At 42.1% G+C, this 22486-nt stretch overlaps 1 protein-coding gene across 1 annotated transcript in view; it reads right to left on the bottom strand.

Annotated features, from left to right (window-relative positions):
• Window positions 1-22467, bottom strand: part of LOC124142537 (nuclear pore complex protein Nup93-like) — a 28336-nt gene extending 5869 nt beyond the window's left edge. The window contains exons 1-19 of the mRNA XM_046511078.2: window positions 22388-22467; window positions 20477-20684; window positions 19446-19563; window positions 18795-18857; window positions 14597-14725; window positions 14199-14273; window positions 13350-13442; window positions 12584-12729; window positions 12076-12208; window positions 11097-11194; window positions 10287-10346; window positions 9990-10067; window positions 8822-8997; window positions 8146-8337; window positions 7597-7723; window positions 2459-2531; window positions 1380-1424; window positions 942-1058; window positions 263-381 (exon numbers count right to left, since the gene is read on the bottom strand). Of these exons, the coding sequence (XP_046367034.1) occupies window positions 263-381; window positions 942-1058; window positions 1380-1424; window positions 2459-2531; window positions 7597-7723; window positions 8146-8337; window positions 8822-8997; window positions 9990-10067; window positions 10287-10346; window positions 11097-11194; window positions 12076-12208; window positions 12584-12729; window positions 13350-13442; window positions 14199-14273; window positions 14597-14725; window positions 18795-18857; window positions 19446-19563; window positions 20477-20652 (2018 nt within the window). The 5' untranslated portion in view covers window positions 20653-20684; window positions 22388-22467. The remainder of the gene's footprint in view (window positions 1-262; window positions 382-941; window positions 1059-1379; window positions 1425-2458; window positions 2532-7596; window positions 7724-8145; window positions 8338-8821; window positions 8998-9989; window positions 10068-10286; window positions 10347-11096; window positions 11195-12075; window positions 12209-12583; window positions 12730-13349; window positions 13443-14198; window positions 14274-14596; window positions 14726-18794; window positions 18858-19445; window positions 19564-20476; window positions 20685-22387) is intronic.
• Window positions 22468-22486: the final 19 nt, after the last annotated feature.

The raw sequence follows: 22486 nt of genomic DNA, 5'->3' as shown, positions 1-22486 counted from the left end.
AAAACAATGCCATGGTTCAGCCCCTGGTTAATACATGTAGCAAGTTTGGATGAAAAATCTTTTATGGTTTTCAAGTTATACTCCAGAAGCGAAATATGGACAGACAGATAGACAGACTGACGGACCAGATGATTATACCTACCCACATTATATGCCAGGGGGGATAACAATGTGCCAGGCTAAACATCAAAATAATCTATGCAGCCTTACAGTGTTATCATGAACAACCATATGGTCCTGAATGACTGCAGCACACACTGACCTCTGAGCAATACCAAGAGCCATGTTCTTCAGCCTGTCCCTGTTGGACTGCGGCGCCCCTGGCTGGGAGATCACCTGACTCAGCAGTTTGTTTAGTAGGGTCAACGTCTTCTCGTGATTCTGAAACATCAATATGAATTTGATTGTGTGTTGTGTAGGTGTATACAGAAATATTTCAGCCATATGTCAGCTCATAAATCATCAAGTCTGGACCAGACAAACAAGTGTTGATACAATAAGAGCGTCCCACAACGTCATGGTGCAATGACATGCAATCAACCAAGTCACTGAGCCGAACCACCTAAGTCACCTAGTACGACAAGCACAGGTAGCTAGGACCTGGAATTTAAATCTGGTATCCACATTCACATCATAACTGGTAGTTACAATGCAAGGACCTCTTAGGGGTAACCACATGCTTAATGTGAATCACATCAACAGTCAACTAATATTAATACACCTCTAACAGTTTATTCAAATAAAAAAAATCTCACCTCACAATTTTAAAAATTTGGATGAAAATGTAGTAATTAATAAAAAGTGGTCTTATCAACCTTAACAACAAGAAATTGTACTTGGAACCCACAAGGCTATTGTACAGTGATCAATGGTATGTCCTTAATGCTAACCGGAGGAATATCTAAAATGACATAACTGTATATATGGTTAAGGAAATATACCTTCGCTAAATCAAATAACATCACTGCATCTTCAAAGAGTCCTTTAGATTCTGTATCCTTGGCAACCAGCTCTATTATCTTCTGGGTGTCTCTGTTGAACTTGTCAATAGCTCCAGGCTGAAAGTCAATGTTTGAATTGCCTTGTGTTTACCCACTGTTTTACAAAATAATACATCTGTAACAAGAATTCTGTGAGATATAATCTTCCTTATATGAGCTAAAACGAGATTCACCATTCAAGTTTAAGGGAGACAACTCTCCCAGACTTGTCAGCTTTTGTTAAGGCTGTTAGGGGCTTTGCCCATTTTCATTTGATAATGTGGCGAGGGACTTCTACCGTGGATGTCTCTTAGGCAGTAAACATGATGTGTTGGCAGTTCATGTGTTAGCAGAGACAATAGTACATCCAGGTGTTCATCTGATAAAGTCAACACTTACTTTCCTTGTGCCATCTCTTTCTAGTTTTCCCAGCAGCATTTCAAACTGGAAACAGAAAATTGATTACGTGTGAAATTAACTTTGACACTTCACTTCCATGTCATATCTCCAATTACAATTAAGAATATATTTCGAATGTTCTAATTTATCTGAGGTATGTATTTTTAAAATCTTAACGACTTCATCTAAATTTCAAGTTGAGAAAAGAACAGAGTTTATATGCTGCACTGGGTGCACTTATCAACAAATTCACACTAAACAACACAGGCATATACAGAACATAGGGAAATGTTGACAGCAACATACAGATCTAATTAATAGTCTTAACATATTTAACATTAAAACGTCCATCTGTTAGAGTGCAAATGTTTAGCAAATACATAAAAAAAATGTAGATTTAAATATTTCCAACAATTTCTAAAAGAGTCGCCATACAGTGCAAAGATGCCACGCATCAAATTAACCATATATTCACATAGTTAAAAGAACATTACTTTCCTACAATGTCCACAAATACAGCAATACTTTAAATATATCAAGGAGGAGTGGAGATAATCAAATCTGATTCCAGTTACTGAGTAAGTAAATCGTTTGTACAGCAGTCAGCTACTTTAGTGACTGGGAAGTCTCTTTGCACAATTCAAGCATGATTTGAATTTTGAAAAATACGGTAAGAGGCCTGTATGAGAAGAAGTTTTCTTAATTGCGCCACCAAGTTCACCTTGACCAACAAATTCCAATTTCATGTCTTCATCACGACCAATGATTTGTCACCATCTTCGCTAACACTGCAATACTCATTCATACAAAATTCCTTCTGTAATTTGCCAATTAAGTATGATTTGAACTGGCTACATCAAGCATTTGCTCAGTGCTCTTTATAGCAATTCTAGTTTCACCATTTGCTTTGTGGCTGACATGTAAATTCCACAATGTGGACAAGATGGAAGCCGGGCTAATCATCAATGCGAAAATGGGATTAGGACCAGCTGAAAACACAATGCTTAAACTTGCCCTATTACACCCATTGTTCAAAAGACAGTGCCTGAGAAACCATTGCTCTCAGTTTCAATGGTTACCTCTCTTGTTTCCAGAACCAGCTCACTGACACAAGACATGAACAAGTTGTCGTCACTGCTGGTGCGTAAATCCCTACAACACAAAACAGAAACTATCATCAAAAGTAGTCTTCATCATGCATAAATTATAACATCCTTTTTGACTGAAGCCTTTGACTGAAGCCTTTGACTGAAGCCTTTAACTGAAGACATTATCATGAAATCATTACAATCAAATTAAATGTTTGAGTATTGTAGGCATCTGGTGAATATACACTGTTGATATCATAATAGAAAATGCTATGACGCAACCATGATATACAGCAAACAGAGCATCACATCACATCACAACAGGAAAAGAATATCACAAGGCCCTGTAACTGACCTGTCTGCTAGAATCATAACTTATGTTTTCTTCATAAGAGATCTTGCACACAGTTCTTACAATTATTTTCATCGACTATTGATTTTTTTCAATTTTGGTGACCTTGACATCTTAATTGTAGAATTTTCCTATTCGGAATATTCTATAAGTAATACGTTACCACTGTTATACCGAGGCTGTTGTCTCTCACAACTGCTCTTATAGCAAAATCTTCTACAGAGATCTCAATTACTTCATGCAGCACGTGCCTAGCCACCTATGCTGTCATGTAACACCCTTCACTTTTGTCTCTAGCGAGAGCAAGTGCTCAGGGGACGGTCGGGCGGGCATCAGCCAAGTGGTAACGTATTACTTATAGAATATTCTGAATAGGAAAATTCTACAAATTACATTAAGTAATACGTTACCACTGTTATACCGAGGCTGATTACCACAGTAGGCGGTTGGGAGCACCTACAACCCGAAACCTGACTGCTCGTGTTCCTTCCGACCAGCGGAAGTAAACAACAAGGCGGAAGCACTCGATGCGCATGCTCCTAGCTTGGCGTTACCATATAGGGATACCAAAGCACTGTCAAGCGCATACCATAAGGCTCAATCGTCTTGCAAACGATTGGTGACTCCAAACGGCCCCACTGGATAGGTATTTCGTCGCCGCAGCGGAAGAAAACACAGTATCAGTGTGAGCTAAATCTTAGATCAGGTGAAACAGTCGGAAAGAGGGAAATTAATTTCATTCGGACCGTATATCCCAAGAACAAGCCTACTTTAGCGTATGTAATAGGCGCGTGACCTAAAATCAATATCTGAAAGCATGCATTACAAGGTTGCAATACACGACAGACAATTAAGTACATAATTGTCAATTCAAATAAGGAAACACACAGAAAGCCTGTGGATGAGCGCGCTGGCTTGCAGGACCCCCACTCCCGTACCCACGGCTGTGGGAACATTGGAGTCGACCCAGACTGACCACCGTGCAAGGTCTGAAGCCTGAGGAGTTCGGAATTGCGCTGGGCACACCCCTTAGATGACTGCTTGCCCTGCGATCAGCGGCCCAAGACGGTGCACACCCTCCACGTCTTCATCAGAGACCTTTCTGAGGTAATGATTGGAAAAAAACGAGTCAGAATGCCAGTAACAACCCCGCAATATTCTGTGAACAGATATATTGGAGTGTAGGGCAAATGTTGCCGCTAGCGCCCTGATCTCATGCAGGTTTGACCCCGCAACCGGTAACCCCCGAGACCGGTACGCCAGATTGATGACAGAACTAACCTATAACGCAATCGAGTTGCGAGTTATGTCGGCAGTTATATCTGGCGAATGAATGTGATGTTTACAACACCACTTCGTGAAAATAGCCCAGCGTGCATTATACACCTTCTGGGTAGAATCACGATGCATATTAACGCATGCCCAAACGCACGACGAGAAAATCCTTTACTCCTCAGACACTCGGTGACAACATCCACGTGTGCAGAATGAACAGCCCTGCGTTTGGATGAAGCTGACAGGTGTGAGGGTGGATCAGGAGATCCGGTCTCACAGGCCGGTCTCACAGGCAGTGGAAGTGGCGACTGCGTGACCTGGGCAAGCAAGTCGGGGTACGATCAGTAACATTCGACAGTGAACTCCTTGCAGCCGGCTTAGAATGGGTGGTATTAATGCTGTCGGCGGGTAAACATAAGCGTCCCTGCCCGTCCAGTCTTATGCGAGAGCATCGTGATCGATGGCCCTCGGGTCCGGGACTGGTGATACAAACAACGGGAGTTGATTGTTGAACCTGGTTGCGAACAGGTCGACCATCGGACGACCCAAACGTTCGCACAGCCACTGAAACACTACTGGGTTGAGCATCCACTCTGTGGGGCTCAGATCCCGAGGCCTCGATAGAGCGTCGGCCAGTACGTTCCGCACACCGGGGATGTGACGGGCGCGTACCTGGCACGGGACACTGTCCACCAGAGCGTAAAACTCGAACGTGAGATCGAGTAGCGAGTGACTGTGGGTTCCCCCCAGTTTGTTCACATAGGACGCTACCGTCGTGTTGTCGGTCGCCAGCATGAGCTGTGCATCGACGAGACGATGCTTCCAGTGAGAGACTGCGTTGATCACTGCCTTGAACTCAGGGCAATTGATGTGAACACCTAGGCTTAGGCTTCCCCAAGTGTCCCTTCTTCCCCCGAAAGGGTGGCAGGTTGCCCTTACCAGGGCCCTCAGGGCGGGGCCTCTTCCCAGAGGAAGAAGCCACCGACCCCTTGGACTTCCCGGCCGCAGCATCCTGAGGGGCACTCCGTTTAGGGGCAACACCAAGGCGTCTGTGCAGAGACCCAACCAGATCCAACGTGTGCCGCGAAGCCGTGACAGACGAAGCAGACTGCTGTTCCTTCAGAACACCAGGGATCCGGTTATTAAACAGGGTCTGCGCAGACCAAGGCTGCGAAAGTAACACCTCTTGGTTGGCGGCGTCCAACCCATAGGAGGCAAGGTACGCTTGTCGCCTCAAGAAATGGCACGTGCCGGAAAGAAAGGCCGAAGCCCCGGCAACGTACTCAAGGGTTGCATTTAAACCGATCAGACAGTTGTAAATGCGCTGGTCTCAGTCCGAGGGGGAACCTTCGACCAGACTGGCCGCCGCAGCCAAGTAGGTCTCGCAATGTGACATAGCGAGCAAGGAGTGCCGAGAGAGGGTGCTGTAAAGTCGCCTGAGGGACTGAAGCAGCAGGTGGGGCATGGACACCCAGCCTCTCCACATGGGCCTCCGTGGTGGGACCTGCCTCAGGGAAGGCTAGGTCATGCACCGGGAACGAACCCTTTCTCCATGACAGGGGAGGCAACTGGAGATAAGGCCGCCAGTTTGGAGTCCACCAGTTGAGACAATAAGGCCGCGACGGAATCCCCGGACAGCCCAAGAGCCGCCGGGGGATCCGCCGCTGTGGAAGTAGTGCCCGCAAGGGGCGCTCGACCGGACAAACCGGCCACCTCAGGGGTGATAGCAGAGCGCGCGTAGTGCCTGTATCGCTCAAAATCCTCCGGCCCCAGACCCTCGCACTGGGTGCACCGGGTGTCCTCGCAAGAAACCCCGACAACGCAGGCAACGATCATGAGGATCCCGAGAAGACAGAAACTTCTGACAGGCCACACAGCGCCTGTTTACAGGAGTAGCAGGGGTGCTGGACAAAATGTCCAATTCCATGTCCGACATTGTTCTTTGAACAAAAAACAAAACATGGTTACAACACACGCACCATACATATTCTCAAAACGGATATTTTCCAAAGAAAAACAAACGATAAATGAGAATACATAAAATAAATAGAATAGAATTATATATATATTAATAGGTGATGCAAAAAAAACCCAATTTATACCACTAAAGGTGGACGGAAGACACAAAGTGCCAACTCCATGCCCCGTTAGTAGCGAAAAAAGGCGCGAAAATTTAGGCGGGACAATTTTCCCAGCACCTTATAACATACGCCCCGTAAATTACAGTTTACTTAGGACTAAGAAACAGTAATAAATATCACCAAAGGATTGGCAGGAGGCGAAAAACAGGACTGTAGTAGGAACGCAAGAGAGCAGTCACAAATCGTCTTGCTAGGGCAAGCAAAGAGACAAGAGTGAAGGGTGTTACATGACAGCATAGGTGGCTAGGCACGTGCTGCATAAGGTAATTGAGATCTCTGTGGAAGATTTCGCTATAAGAGCAGTTGTGGGAGACAACAGCCTCGGTATAACAGTAGTAACGTATTACTTAATGTAATTAAGTCATCCATAGTTTGTGCAACTGGAAACCATGTCTGGGTCAGGTGTTAGGTGAATATCCTACCATAAAATCCCATTTTTATAGGTTTATAAGTAGTTTGCAATCTTATTTGACATGTCGTGACCTTGACCTCCAAAGTAAACCAATCATTTGCTGGAATAATCCCCTAAAACCCCTATTGGGCTTGTATGCAAGTATGCAGATTGTCATGTTCAGTGAGCATGTGGTAGGCAAAATTGAACATTCAACTGATTACATATACCCTTCATTTGGAATTTGTTCTAATGTTGTTGAAGACAGTGTAGAGCATGATCTGTGAAAATGATATTGATATGTTTAGTAGATGAGAAGTAAGATTCAGTGCTAATGGATGGACCATCTTCCCAAGGCAAGGGAGTTAACTGACTGTAAAAGTCCAGTTTCCACCCTTGCCGAACTAGGCTGGATTTCTGGGTTCGATTGTAACAACCACCATTGGCTATAACGAGTTATGTATCTTCTACATCCCTCCTATTGATGAATCAGCTTCAACCTCTCATATCACTTACATTTGCTTCAAACAAAATGTCAACGCCCAATCAAGACAATCTGATTGATAATCAAGAAGATCTATATTGTAATAAAACAGGTCTTACTTCGCGAAGTGCATCAAATCATGTGAGTACCTTGATTATTAACACAAAAAGATTTGGAAAATATCTATTGATGCTAAGTTTCTGGTACTCATGCTTTGCAAATCCTGCAGTCGACCGAAGTTTGCACAGCAGTTTATGAACCGGTTGTTGCCCAGCCAAAACATAACTCCACAATTCCAGCCTAGATCAGCAAGGACGGCAACTGGACTTTAAAAGTCAGTTAACTCCCTTGCCTCGGGAAGATGATGGATGGACAGACAAAGACCTATAACATAAGCTCACACTGATCATACCAAAACCAGGTGAACCAAAACATTGGGGCTTAAGTCAAACATTACCAAACGATAATAAATCAGTCAAATTTTACCTGAGGAAGTAGAAGTACTGCAAGGCTTCCCGAGCATCAGTAGCTTCAAACTTGCGTGTGTACATCATGATGAGTCGAGCCAGATTCAGCCTCATCATTGGGGACATGTCACTGGAGTTACTGGATACTGGAAACATAGATTTCAAAATAACAATAAAATCTCATCTGTCTCCGTGTCCAAGTTTGATATTGTAATGTTAGAAAGAGTTCTATTCGTGAATTACCACCTCCCTGCAATCCCACCAAAAATCAGATCTCTTACTTAGCCTGATCTTCAATGCAGAAGGGGATAAATATTCGATTCCAATGACAATGCATCCCCATCTCGAAAAGAGTGAATTCTGATTCTTTTATCTCAAAAACATAATTTGATAAGTGTTTCAAAACTTTAACCAAATCAAAACGGTTATAAAAACGTCTGCAAGTGTTACATCAGCAAAAACACCCTGATTTGAAAGCAATTTATCTCTTCAGTTGACTGGGAGTGCAAGGAGTTTCCTCCCATACACAGGTTAACTTCAACACACAAGACTGCAAGGCTCTACTCACACAGCTGTGCCTGACAGTTGACTGGCAGTGCAAGGAGCTTCAGTTCATATAGGACAAGAGCCACATGAACAGCATGACATCGCAGCCTCTCGATCCGGGACAGAAACTCTATGGCGGCCTCAAACTGTGCCGTCAAACAGAGCACTTGGAAATACAGGAATGGTTGACTGTAGCCGTTAAAGTGACTCTCACCTGGAGAACCGAAAAAACAAAATACTGTTGGTTTAACGACAAGAATCTTTATGACTAGGATTAAGATGCAATGTACATAGCTGTGGGCTAGGACTAGGTTTTACTTCAGATGGACTAAAGTCCTATACCAAGGAACCAATTACCGGACCAAGGGAGCTAACTCACATCCTCCCTTCTCTGACATGCACGTTGGAGACAAGGAAGAGAATCAGTATGAAGTACCTCAGCAAGTTTGTCTCTATGATGAAGTTATATCTATCCAAACATTTGAACTAACTAATCATCTACTGGGGTTTAAGGGCAGAATAGGCCCCCATTTTTTTCCTTAGGGAGCAAACTAAACAGAGATTATATGAGACTTTTCTGATCAAGTGACACTGTTCCCTGACAGAATGGATCTTTGCTCATTTTGCAAAGTCTGTCAGATATAATTAATTACAATCACTCAGTCAAAGGAAACAATAATCAACAGAGACATCTTTACCATAATCTTTATACAACAGTGTCTGCAACTTCTGCAAAGTAAACTGCTCCTGCCCAGTCTCATCTGGTTCAAACTGGATCTGCCACAACTTGAGCCAAAGGTAGTCATCTATCTTGTCCGAGATCTCTGCATGATCTTCACTGAAGTCACACTGGCCAACCACACAGTACACTGCCCTGAAACAAGAGGCAGATGACATGAAGTACATTCACATAGTTGTGGATTTGGTCTTCAGACAATGATTGATTGTGAGTGATTGAGTATGGTTTTACGCCGCTTTTAGCAATATTCCAGCAATATCATGGCGGGGGACACCAGAAATGGGCTTCACACATTGTACCCATGCCGGGAATCGAACCCGGGTCTTCGGCATGAATCAGACAATGAAAGTGATGACCTACAAAAAGAAACACTGCATGAGCAACCACTGATTTATAGCACAAAGCCTTGTTAAAGGTGTCAACCAATGGGTTCAGGTCACAGTGAGGTGAGGTCAGTGGGTGTAGCAAGGAGATGCACATCTATTGTTGGGGCAATGCTTGAACAGACGTCTGTGGGGAGGTTGACATCATCCACTGACCACCCTTTGTTGATATTTGTCTCACAACTGGGCTGCAGTCATTTCTCTAAACAGCCATCAACAGTGAAACAGGTTTCACAGATGCAACACTACCCCATTTAACAATTGTTTACACACATAAACACACAGTATATACAATGCCTGACTCTCATCGTTTTTCTCATCTCCCTGGAGCAATGGTAGCCCAGTCATATAAGGAGACATGTTGTACAGAAATGCATCCCTTAGGTCTGCTAGAAACCTATCATCTGATGATGTCAGTACCATGCTCATGGGTTTTACCAAAGTGGTAAACTTCTAAGTTTGTTGTTTGTTTGTTTGTTGTTTAACGCCGCACTCAGCAATATTCCAGCTATATGACAGCGGTCTGTAAAAAAATCGAGTCTGGACTAGACAATCCAGTGATTGACATCATGAGCATTGATCCACCTAAATGGGATACAATGACATGCATCAACCAAGTCTGCGAGCCTGACCACCCGATCCCGTTAGTCGCCTCTTAACTAAGACCCACATCATTTCATGCACAGCACAAGGTTGACACTGACACTCTTTCCACTGGGCACTCATCTACTGTCCTGTTCTCACCTTTTGTATGGGTCTGTGCTGTTCTTGACGATGCGTCGATACTGTAGCTTGATCTTCGTGTCGCTGCCAGGACTCAATCTGTGAGAAAAAGAACTGAGATTAACTTCAGTGGGTCTTGTTCCAGAAATGCAATCAGCAAATGGTATATTTGTGGCTACACGCTGAGTGTATATGGTTTTACGCCGCTTGAGCAATATTCCAGCAAAGTCACAGGAAATTGAACTTGGTCCTTCGGCATGACGAGTGAACACTTTAACCACTAGGCTAACCTATCCCTGAGAGAAGACAAGCACCCACCTGTGGTCCGAGCTGTTGACGTATTCCCTGAAGAAGCCTGGGAAGTCATCCAGCTGATGCCTGTAACAGATTCACATGCAGCAATATGTAGTCACTTCCTGGACAATGAGAGGGAGCAAATATACACATGGAAACTTAGATTTTCTAGTGGTCTGAACTTTATATAACGACTGAATCATCTCCCTTTCCTAAAGTTAACATTCCATAAGATGTACTTCTGATTTCATGAGGCCCTAGGTTCAGTAGTAGTCTTACATTTGTTGTTGTCGACTTGTTCATATTCGACTGTACTATACCTGTGTGATGTAGTTAGTTTTGGTGATAGCTGCTAGAGGAAAGGTGCTTTCAATAGCTTTATAAGGCTGAAAGCATTTTGACTTTCACTGTATACCGTCACCTGATTTTAACTTGAGAATTGCCCTGGTATGAATGTAGAATACATGTACCGACTATCTCGGTGTCCTGTGTTGAAGCAAGGAAGCATGCTGAGAGGATAATTTCTTCACACTGTTAACATGGCTAAGTTACACTGACCCTAGTTGAGAACTGATCTGATGGTCAATATATCTCAATACTAAAACACTCAGTGGCCACTGTGATCACAGGACCATAAGGGAGATAACTCATTTTCCACAGTTTCTGGTTTCTATTTTCCTATGTAGAGAAACGTGACTTTCAATTGATTTGTTACTTATTGCATCATTAATAAAGAAGTTGAAATCCACATGTCAACACATCTTCATTGTCTTCAATGGCAACTACAGCTTCTTCAATGCCACTTAAAGATATTTTCTATGTTTCATTACTTACGAAGCTTTTTCCACAACTTGCTGAGCAGCCTTAAGATCCCCACAGCGAAGACAGTAGTAGATGAGTGCCCACACTGGCAGACCCTCCAACATGCCCTCCTGGGAACACAGAGTGTCACAGACTGTGTAGATACTTAGTCACACACCACATTGTCACAAAACTCAATTAGTTCCGTGACTTTGTTGGCAGGATAGTCATAATCATGACAATGAAGTCTTGTGATATATCACTGGATAACTCTGTGTTATATCAAAGTCATGCTTCATTAAACAACATAATCTTGTTTCATAATATCATTTCTGTCTGTCTGTCTGTCTGTCTGTCTGTCTGTCTGTCTGTCTGTCTGTCTGTCTGTCTGTCTGTTTGTTTGTTTGTTTGTTTGATATTTAACGCCACACTCAGCAATATTCCAGCCATATGATGGCAGTCTGTAAATAATCAAGTCTGGACTAGACAATCCAGTGATTGGTTGGTTGGTTGGTTGGTTGGTTGGTTTTTGTTTAACACCGCACCCAGCAATATTCCAGCTATATGATGGCGGTCTGTAAATAATCGAGTCGGGACCAGACCAGATCCACGCATTTGGGATCGATGACATGCATCAACCAAGTCAGCGAGCCTGAAAACCCGATCCTGTTAGTCGCCTGTTACGACAAGCATAGTATCATTAATTGTATCCTATCTTTTTTTAACATCTAGAGGTAACAAACTAACAAGCATGAAAGACTCATATCCCCACTCCCAAGGTATGTTCTAATGAGTACTCCTCACCACAAAAGCTGCTTGGGACTTCTTCTAAAGAGACAATGACACTTAATGAATCAATCTGAGAGCACCCATGTCCATACCCTCCCACTTTTTGGCTGGGGATATGGATTGTAGAATCTGAAATCCTATAGACATAAGCTAGAATCTCACTTGATACAAAGTTTTGGTATTTACAAAGCTCGGTAATACATACACAGGTGTTGACACTTACCTCTGATCCCCGCACTGTGACAGGGGGCCTGACTTTCAGGTAGCTCTTCACCAGGTTGAGTGTTCCAGGGACTCCACCCAACTGGGCTTGTTGCAGGTTCACATAGATTGTTGTATGAATGTACTTCACGTACCTGAAATAGCATTTTCGGGGTTTCATAAAGTAAGAGAAAAAAGGAAATAGTAACATATTTACACACAGGTTCAGCATACATTCATAAGGAAATACGGCTGCCAATTGCAATGTCCAGGACGGAAGACAATACCCATAACTTTTTATACCAACTGTACCTTCCTCAGCAATATTCCAGCTACATGTCAATAATCAAATCTGGACCATACAATCCAGTGATTTGATATGAGCATCAATCCACATGGTCAGGGTACCATGACACGCTATCAAACAAGTCAAGGAGCATGGCCACCCAATCCATAATGTCTCATCTTTCGACCAGCATAAGTTGCTGTGGTTCAATTCTAAGAGGAATCTGCATGGGCAACCAACTTACGTCTGTTCGAGGTACTGCCGCGCCTTGTTGATGAAGGCCATCTGCATGCGCTTGTCCTGCCTCATGGCTGCTGGGCTGGTCCCCACCGGGAGACTGAGGGGGACCTCCACCATACACTGCACCATGTTCCATAGGTCACACACACTCTACAGCAGACAACATAAACCATTTCTCACCAGTAAATGTCTACACTAACACCCGGAGCAATCATCATTGGTTGTCATGACAGTAGTATTAACGCTACACCAACATGTTGCAAGGCTCCAGGGCTCTGTTTCACAAAATGATTGTAGCACTATAAATCTTGTAACGCTACACTAACATCTCCCAAAAGTCAAGGGCTCGGTTTTACAAAGTGATAGGTAAGCAGAAACAACAACCTCATGTGAATTATTTACTGCAGTAGAGTTCATGTATATGTGATGCCTTCATTCGATGGGTAAATAAAGACTTGTAAAGAAACACAGGCATGCAAGCAGTATGCAGCATTATCCATGGTGCTTTTCCTGGTGATGATTGTCTGAACACCAAGACAGACTTTTATCATGAGCTCCTGAAAATATTCACAAAACAATGTTGATACTTTCACAGTTGGGCAGCCTGGTGCATAAAGTGTTTGTTCGTCATACCAATGGCCCGAGTTCAATTCCCCACAGGATTACAATGGGTGACAACCATCTCCATGCCATGATGCTGGAATATGGCTAACAGCAGCATCAAACCACACTCACAGACTTACACAGTATAATGGGGTGTTTCCTCTTACCTTGTCATCAATTTTCTTTGCTACTTCAACAAACATGTCCACCAGGCTGGGACGTATACTGCCCTCAATGACTTGCTCATTGTACATGAACACCTACAAGCAGTCAGTCATCATTCAATGTCACAATAACCAATATTGCAGCCATTTCTGTAACAAAGACACTTTGGACTCCAAATATTGATGACAGTCCCTTTTGGTGATAACCATTACCTATTTTCAGATTTGCGGGTGGTATAGAGTCTTGAATTTGTGAATAGATAGAAATGGAGAAAAATATTGAGCAAATCAGTGTTTCCAGTGGTTTTTACCTCCTCTGTTCACAGAGCCTGGTCATGGAAGCAAATACGGGACATTACTACATTTTGCCAGGTTTTTTTCATTTTAACTTTTTGCATCATTATCAAACAGAGTACTGTGCCCAGTGTGTTACTTCACTTTAATGAAACAGGGCGATCGCGTAGCCTAGTGGTCAAAGCGTTCACTCGTCACGCCAAAGACCCGGGTTCGATTCCAGACATGGGTACAATGTGTGAAGCCCATTTATGGTGTCCCCAGATATGACATCGCTGGAATATTGCTAAAAGTAGCGTAAAACCACTCACGCACTTTAATGTAACATAAGTAAATATTTTTTAAAACAGTAATGACAAACCAAAGAAAGTATACTGTATGGTTCAGATAATGATTACAATCTTACATTGTGTTTTTACTGAACACAGAGACAGAGAGCACTTGAATTTACCAGAGAAGGCCATGTTTCACTAGTCATCATGAGAAATATAGTACATAACAGAAATGCAGTACATGGATAGTGCTCTACGTATGTCCATGTTCTACAAGTCCACACACCTGTCTGGCATAGGCCATCTCCACATGATCCAGGCTGCTCCGCCCTTGTGTGTATATTGTGTCACCGATGAACGACTGAAACGATACAACACAAGATGATTGTCTTGTAGGTAGTACAGAATGAAATTGGTTTGTTTTCTTATGCCCATAGTCAGCAATATTCCAGCTACCAGTGCAGGCTGTAAATAATCAAGTCTCTGCCATCAAACCAGTGGTTGATAGCATGATGAACACCCCACATCAAGGTACAATGGCACACAAGTACATTGTCAGGAGTGTCGGACACCATTTTAGTCAACTCTTATGACAAGCCTTAGGTACTGCAAAACTTTTCTGACCAGACTTTTGAAAAAATTATTTCACTTCAGATGTAGCTTATGTTAAACATATTATCAAACCTCTGTTTCCTGTTGTAGCTCCAAACCATCTTGACTGGAACTGAGCAGCGTGTTGAGGATCTTCTGTTTCTCTCGTTCCCATTCATTTTCCATACATTCCCACTGGCGACGCTCGGCTTCTTCAAATGTCTAGACAGAAAATCAGGTAGTAACTAAATGGCTGCTTTTGGCAAAGTCAGCATTATAACAACTACAACATACAATATCAGCCTTATTATTAATTAAGTGATGAAACACTAAATCCATCTCCTAAAACAAATCAATTTTTCACTCGAGTGAAATAACAAGTAACACTGGTTTAGAGATGCATTTACATGTATCCTCTTTCACTCAAGTAACATTTCACGTTGTACTGGAACTACTTTTAGTGTGCCTCACACGGATTTCAGTGTATTGTTTGTTTGTTGTTGGCCGCCTCTGATGACCAGAACAGGTTACAGGAGATCTATTCCAACCCAGAATCCCAAGGGGCAAATGTTAGAGTAAGATCATGAGGAATATGAAGATATCGCAAGAAAATACAAACTAAACAGAACATTTTCTTGTTGTGGTGTTTTGATGGGAAAAAAACATGATTGACAAGAAAAGATAAATATCATCTAAGTATTAGCCTGGAGTGAGTGAGTGAGTGAGTGAGTGAGTGAGTGAGTGAGTGAGTGAGTGAGTGAGTGAGTGAGTGAGTGAGTGAGTGAGTGAGTGAGTGAGTGAGATTCATTGAACAGCATTTCCTTTACATAACAAAGTATCAGCTTTTCGTGGGAGGAAAAGTGTATTTCACCCTATCATGGTCAACCATCCTCAAACTAGCATTGATTTATCAAGAATATCAAAGAAAGTCCACTTGGCAGGCAAGCTGGGCTGAAAAATTGCTATTTTGGGACATTCTAAATGACACAGTTTCAAATATTCAGGGGTATTTTAACATTAAGTTCAATATGATAATCTAAAACTAACCATGAATATCTGTTCCTCTTTATTAGTCTTGTTATCAGTGATATACATGTCACTTGATAATAACATCACTTATAACTAGACGAATTGTCATCAATGGCAATAACCAAAGATTGATTCAATGATCCAAACGATCACACAAACTAACATAATTTTCCTCAATCAAACACAAAAGATTCACCCAAATTCTCAGCTGTTGTCATGAGTCATTATATCCCCACATAACACATTTTTTAGCATCACCTCTTTTCGAGCCCCTTAACAATACATTCCTATGTGGAAACAGGCTTGAACAAAGTTTCCAGCTTCCTAAAAATATTTCACCCGAAAACATTCCAGTATCGCCATGGTCACTTCCCAAACAAATATGTCATGTACCAGTGTGTACTGTACTCCCATGCATAGCGAACCACTCGACCATATGACATGATGAACCCTGCCATATTATCCTCTTTCGTCAGAGCTAACAGACTAGAGTAGTTGTGATGCGGGGATCGTTGGAATGGCATATAAAGTATGAGATAGGATAAAGATATAAATATACATTTTACAATGAAATTTCCAAATTTTTAAACTTATCCTATCTTACACTATGCATTTATCTTAGTTTGAGGAACGGTGAGCCTCTGTAATGGTCTAAGCTTCCCACTTGGCAAGAAGGGACCTCAGCAGATATGCAAAACGCAAAGATGAAGCAATTCATGCAATGGGTGGAGCAGCTAGGAATGAGGCGGAAAGGCATAAGCATTGAGGCCTTCCCATGAGATTGCCAGAGCAACGTGATCCCATGCTTGAGGATTGGGAATCAGAGAGACGAATTGAGAGAGCTAAGCTTTAAACCTTGTTGACAGATCGATCACTGGGAGCGGGTAGAGTAGACCTGGTTGATGGGTCGTCATTCAGGGGTAGTTGGTACCCGGTCTGTAGAAGGACCGAGACAAAGGAATCATCCAGGATGGCCCTATTCCCTGCAAAGAGACCGAGTCTTCCACCTACACCTGATGTGTCATCAATGGGCACATTTGGTGGTGGAAGTTCCCAGTCATCCCAAATCTGTGGCAAGTCACTTGTTGGACGAGTCGCCTGCTCTGGCTCGCTGATGTCCTGCGACCGAAGAATGACACTGTACGTCCGGAGAAGGACTTGGATCCTTGCTGTCCCTGGCAGCCTCTCCCACTGCTGCAAAAAGAGCTTGATCTTCTGCTGATAACTTCTCAGAGGTCCCGTTGGGCGAGAACAAAGTGTTGGCGCCAACGCTTTCTTCTGTTGGTCTTTCAAATGTTGTCGCTTGACGCGCAGGAGATCGACTGACACCTGAAGATTAGTATCCTGATTGATATCCTAATTCACAAGGAACAGTCTGTGTGAGAGCTGGTGTGGAAGATGACAATCGGTAACTGCTTGGAGACTGTTGATCCATATGAGCGGCCATCCGAGGGGGACATCTATGAGTAGGAAAGGGACGTTGAGAATCTTCATGAGAGTAGATCCTCCAAAAGTCAATTGCTGGAGAGTCTATCCTCCAAATGGCAATGCTCCCCAGAGTGACTACGTGAACCCTAACGCCAATCCCCCGACTGACGAACTGAACCCGAATACCAATCTTCTGATTGACAAGACGAACTCGAATGTTAATCCTCTGACTGACGAGCTGAACCCGAATGTCAATCCTACGATTGACAAGCCGAACTCGAATGCCGATCCTGAGAGTGAGAATCAAGCCTCGCGACCAATTCTTGCTGTTAATTTGTAGTCGAAGTAGTTCCCGATCTACTTATTCCTGGTAAAGCACTAGTCGTCGACTTCGATGGCAAGGATGCGCGATCAGCCTCAGTCTAAACTGTACGCAGAAGAGCGGGAGACGAACATTGACTGGTAACTGATGAACCATGAGCAGTAATAGGATCGATAAAAGGTGTAGTCACTGGAGGTTCGGCTAGATTGATTGCCACCAGCACTTTATTAACATCCGAGATCACTGGTTGTTCCATTGTAGATTTAGATTCAGAGGTAACGGGAACACACTGCTTAGGCATCACAGGTGGGACATCATCAGTGAGAAAACAGTCAGAAACAATATCCTCTGTTATCGACAGCACAGGTACAGAGGAACCCGGAGGTGGGTCAACAACAACGGAGGAAGGGACATGCCCCTTATTAGATTCTTTGGGTTTCCTGACAGCTTGGGTTTTTTGATCGCCTGTCCATTTCACGTCTGTGGCATCTACATAAATATATTTTGAAGGATTCCTCTATCATGTGATCACACTCAGAACATCGCTTTGAAAAATTGCATTGTCCCCAGCAGTGCCATAAGGGTCTGAGGCAGAAAAAGTTGTTCTGCTTTCCTGACAAACCAAGCGAGGAGTAAGGTCATTGCTCATCCTATCCTCAAAATGTAGCATATTCAGGGCGATTTAGAGGAAAACCTGGTAAAAAAACAAACCTGCATTCTCTAAATATTCAAATACATGGTGATGAGAAAGAGGATGATATGGCAGGGTTAATCAGGTGATTAGGCCGTGTAGGTCGCTACGCATGGGAGTAGACAACGTGACCTGTTTGCTTGGGTAGTGATCATAATGAAGCTGGGCTGTGTTTGGGTGAACTAATTTTTAGAAAATTGAAACTCTGTTCAAGCACGTTTCCACATAGGATCGAAGAAGAAAAAAGAGATGCACAGTGTGCGATAGGATAAATTTCAAAATATGATTATACAAAAAACTTTCAACACTAACTATAACTATGAATTATGATCACAAATTGTGAAAAAAATGTATCCCTAATTGTAGTAAGTAGGTAAGTGAGTATGGTCTTACGCCGCTTTTTAGCAATATTCCAGCACTATCACGGCAGGGGACACCACAAATGGGCTTCACACATTGTACCCATGTCGGGAATCGAACACGTAACCCTAATTGTAAGGTTTTACTGACATTTGCTGCCAACTTAATACATCATGGACAACTTATGCATCAATGTAATGCATCATTTCTTTGATATATCTGAGTAACAATTTGATATTGACTAAATGAAGGTATACCTATTGTGCAGTAAATCATCTCATAGGCCAAGGTGGCAGGACCAAAATATTCACAAGTCGTACTGATTGTAGAACATCACAATTTGTATCGTTGTTTTTAACTAAACTGATATTAGCGAACATTTAAATCCATCATACAATGATTTCAGACACAACAGCTGTGTGATCTGTGCTCATGGGAACAGACATTCTGGAAATACTTACATGTTTTCTCGTTTGTTCAATTACAGCCAAGAAGGCATTTTCCCTCTCATTTCTCAGGAATCCCTGGACAAAATAGAGCAGCAAGAGTGTGAGCAGTCGGCTAGTACATAGTATGCTGCATTCAGCAATATTCCAACAGTATCTCAGGGTGGGACATGTGGGGAATCAAACCCCCATGCATTAGGCATGACAAGCCAACGCTTTAACCACCAGACCAGCCCACCAACCCAAAAGCAGTAAGACAAACCGACACAGGAACATGTTTGTTAAAATAGTTTGTAACATGTATTGATCAACTTCTTGTATTATCTCAGACAATTGTCAGAGAAAGTTATCTGGCTATAGCCACAGAATGAGACCAGCCCCACAAAAATCATCACAGGTCCCACAGAATATTGGTTAGACAACTACAATTTTCAAAATTGTACACTTCAAAACATTCAAAAATTCAAACATTTCCACAATTTCTGTAATTTCATGTCCAAGGTAAATAAAACACTGACATTTAATATTTTCAACTTAATATCTGACCACTTCAATCTTAAAATCACTGGTTCCAATTCAGGTCTTACTGACACTTAGTGGGCCAGTATACTTGTCAAACCCTGATCAATGAATGTTAAACACAAGGCCTCCATATTCTGATGCTACCTGAATATCTGTGTCAGCAACAGGCTCCAGTGGCTCAAATGTTGTGGTGGCCTTGAGGCCCTCGAGTCTCTCTGCAATCTTGGGTACAGCATAGCCCTTTGACCCCAGTAGAATTGACCTACCAATGGAGGGAAATACAACATTTCATCACTAATAAAACATTCTGTTCCTGTTAGTCACCTCTTACGACAAGCGTGGTCGCCTCTTTGGGCAAGCATGGGTTGCTGAAGACCTATTCTATCCCCAATTTTGTATATTGTTGCCATGGAGACTTAAAAATTAATTTTTCAAAAATCCCAAACTATCAAAAGAACCAGAAGAAGAAATATTCAACATTTGCTCCGGAAAAGACATCTTGCACAGACGGATGGACAGTGTCCATTTTATTACATTTCAGTCCGTGAAATTCTAAGAAGTCTATCTATTCACATTATTATATACAGCAAATGACACCTAGTGACATGCTTAGTTAGGTTACTTCTATTGCTATTGAAATGGAATGACAAATCATGATGTCATAATGCGACATAAAACTTAAATCCTCTGTTTCTGAGTTTCTGGGGTTTCGGTCCTGCCTCACATTGAAACACACATGTGATGTCTCCTTAGTCAAAGAGACTTGCACCCAGTAGGACAAGGCTTAACAGTCTAGTGCCTCACACGGCAACATGGGGGGCGGTCGGGTAGCCTTGTGGTTAAAGCGTTCGCTCGTCACGCCGAAGACCCGGGTTCGATTCCCGACATGGGTACAATGTGTGAAGCCCATTTCTGGTGTCCCCCGCCGTGATATTGCTGGAATATTGCTAAAAGCGGCGTAAAACCATACTCACTCACTCACTCACGGCAACATGGTTTGTACATACTCCACAGGGCACTGCGAATAACATTTGAGTACACACTGATCCAAAGACATTTGTAACAATAACATAGTGCCATAAGCATTCACTTAATAATTTACTGGTGAATGGAATATGACATATTATAAATGGACTCTTTATTGTATCATAATCATTATTCCTTCCTGTACTCACGCCTTAACATCAGATGCATCCTGACTGACAGGGGCTGTCTTTGTGAGCAGTCTCTGGCCAGCCTCTAGAATCTGATGCAGGTTCCGCTCAACGTGAGGCAGGTCAGTCCCGCTGTCCATGTCAGCGGTCAGCTGTTCTGCCTGCTGAAGCAGGTCACCAAACCCCTCCACCTCCATTGTGGGCAGGGCTGCTGCTTGCTGCTAAATAACTGTCAACACAAAAATGTCAAGTCTTTGATTGGCATTTAGAAGTTTTCAGAACACCAAGACAAGAAACTTTACAAGGAGAGCAAATTTTTCATTGTTTGTAAATACACAAATCCAAGAAAATCAGCCAGCCATTAACTGAGACTAACATTGTTACAAAGTTTCTTTTTTTATGTCTTTTTATGTCTATCGATCATGCTGTAAAGGACAATGGGAGAAAGGAATGCAATGGTGTTTTCCTAATAAATTTTCTGAGCTGGCAAAATATATGTTCAAACTGAGGCAAATGACAACTATCAAAATACCAATAACAGTACAGGTATCAGGCCTTAATTATCTTCAACATAAATATTTGTTTGAGGACTGAGTAATAGCAAACACAGGATTGTTGTGCATGCAGTGAGGTCTGTTTGATAACATGTATGGATATACATGTATGAGGCAAATGACACATTTCCTTGGTTCATAAACAAGAAATTACAGATTGCAGAATGTAGGAACCATGCCTAAAAGCTTTGTTTCCAGTCATATAATAATGTAAGCTGACATCTTATTCCGCATCAATATATCAACAGTAGCATCATGATGATTACCAATATGTCATTAACATAAGAATGAATCCCTATAATTTTGTCTATATAATCTTGATAGTGAATGTTGTTTATCATAAACATTAGTTTCTGTATAGTATGTCTATATATTATCGAGGTGTCTGTAAATCTTGTAATCCACACCCATTGTCGACTGTCTACTTATGCAAATCTAAGCATGATTTTTCATTGCTTGATCGAATACAGGACTTGTTGTGGTACATCACAGCTACTCGTAAGTGTATGTGTTAACTTTATTATGATATTTTCTGGCATGTTTTTGAAGTGTAATTACCCCTACTTCCATTTCGAAATTAGTTTGAAAAGAATCCATTTGTTTGGACGAAGTCCCTTGCCCCAACGTAGTCGTATGCATACTGATTAGGCATAAACCAAAACAGGTAGTTATGTAACCACATAATCCACACGTATCACACCACAAAATAGTGTTTCCACGATAATAAGAAAATCAGCATCAATCAATCCTATTTGGTGTGTCATAAAAGTTGAACAAAGTAAAAGAAACATTTTGTGTTTGACACATTTTATAGGTATCAAATATAAATAAACTACTGCAATAAAATAGTGTATCATGCTTAGTTCTTTTACAACAGGTTGGATAATAAAGGGCAAATCAATCCATTTTTAGGATCAATAGTAAAACGGTTCATCTCTATGTTGTTAGGAATGTTCAAATCGCGACAAACTCTGCTCATAATTTTATCTTTATTAGTTGTAGTTCATCTTAAGTATGGTCACCCTCCCCAAAAACAGTGGGAAATGAGTTAAGAAAAAAGAAAAACAAATGGGTAGGAAACAAACAAAATAATCTCAAACATAGTAGCAAATGCAATCTGCACAAAGTGAGCTCTATAAGTAATACGCATATGTGTATAGGACAACTGGCACATTTAGTAAGTTACAGTGAGACAATTCATGAACTACCCACAGACAGTTCAGAGTAGAAAACGAAAGTGGTTGCCGAACCTGGCGAAATAAATCAGTTTGCAAGGATGATGTGAAGTTCAAACAAAACAACTCTCACATATTTCTTCCAACATCCAAATTAATAGTTAAATTACGGCGGGTATCAATGTAGAATTTATGTCAGTTACCTGGTTAAGTGTGGATGATGATGTTGAGTCTCAAACGCCAGGTTTGAAGGTCTTCGCGGGGAAGGACGTTTCCGTTTCCGTAATTTAGGATCATACAAA

Source organism: Haliotis rufescens, unplaced genomic scaffold (assembly GCF_023055435.1).
Source record: "Haliotis rufescens isolate VD_foot unplaced genomic scaffold, xgHalRufe1.0.p SCAF_17, whole genome shotgun sequence".
In the NCBI taxonomy this organism is placed as follows: Eukaryota; Metazoa; Mollusca; class Gastropoda; order Lepetellida; family Haliotidae; genus Haliotis; species Haliotis rufescens.
Note: the sequence above shows the minus strand (reverse complement) of the source record. Positions and strands in the feature narration are given on the sequence as shown.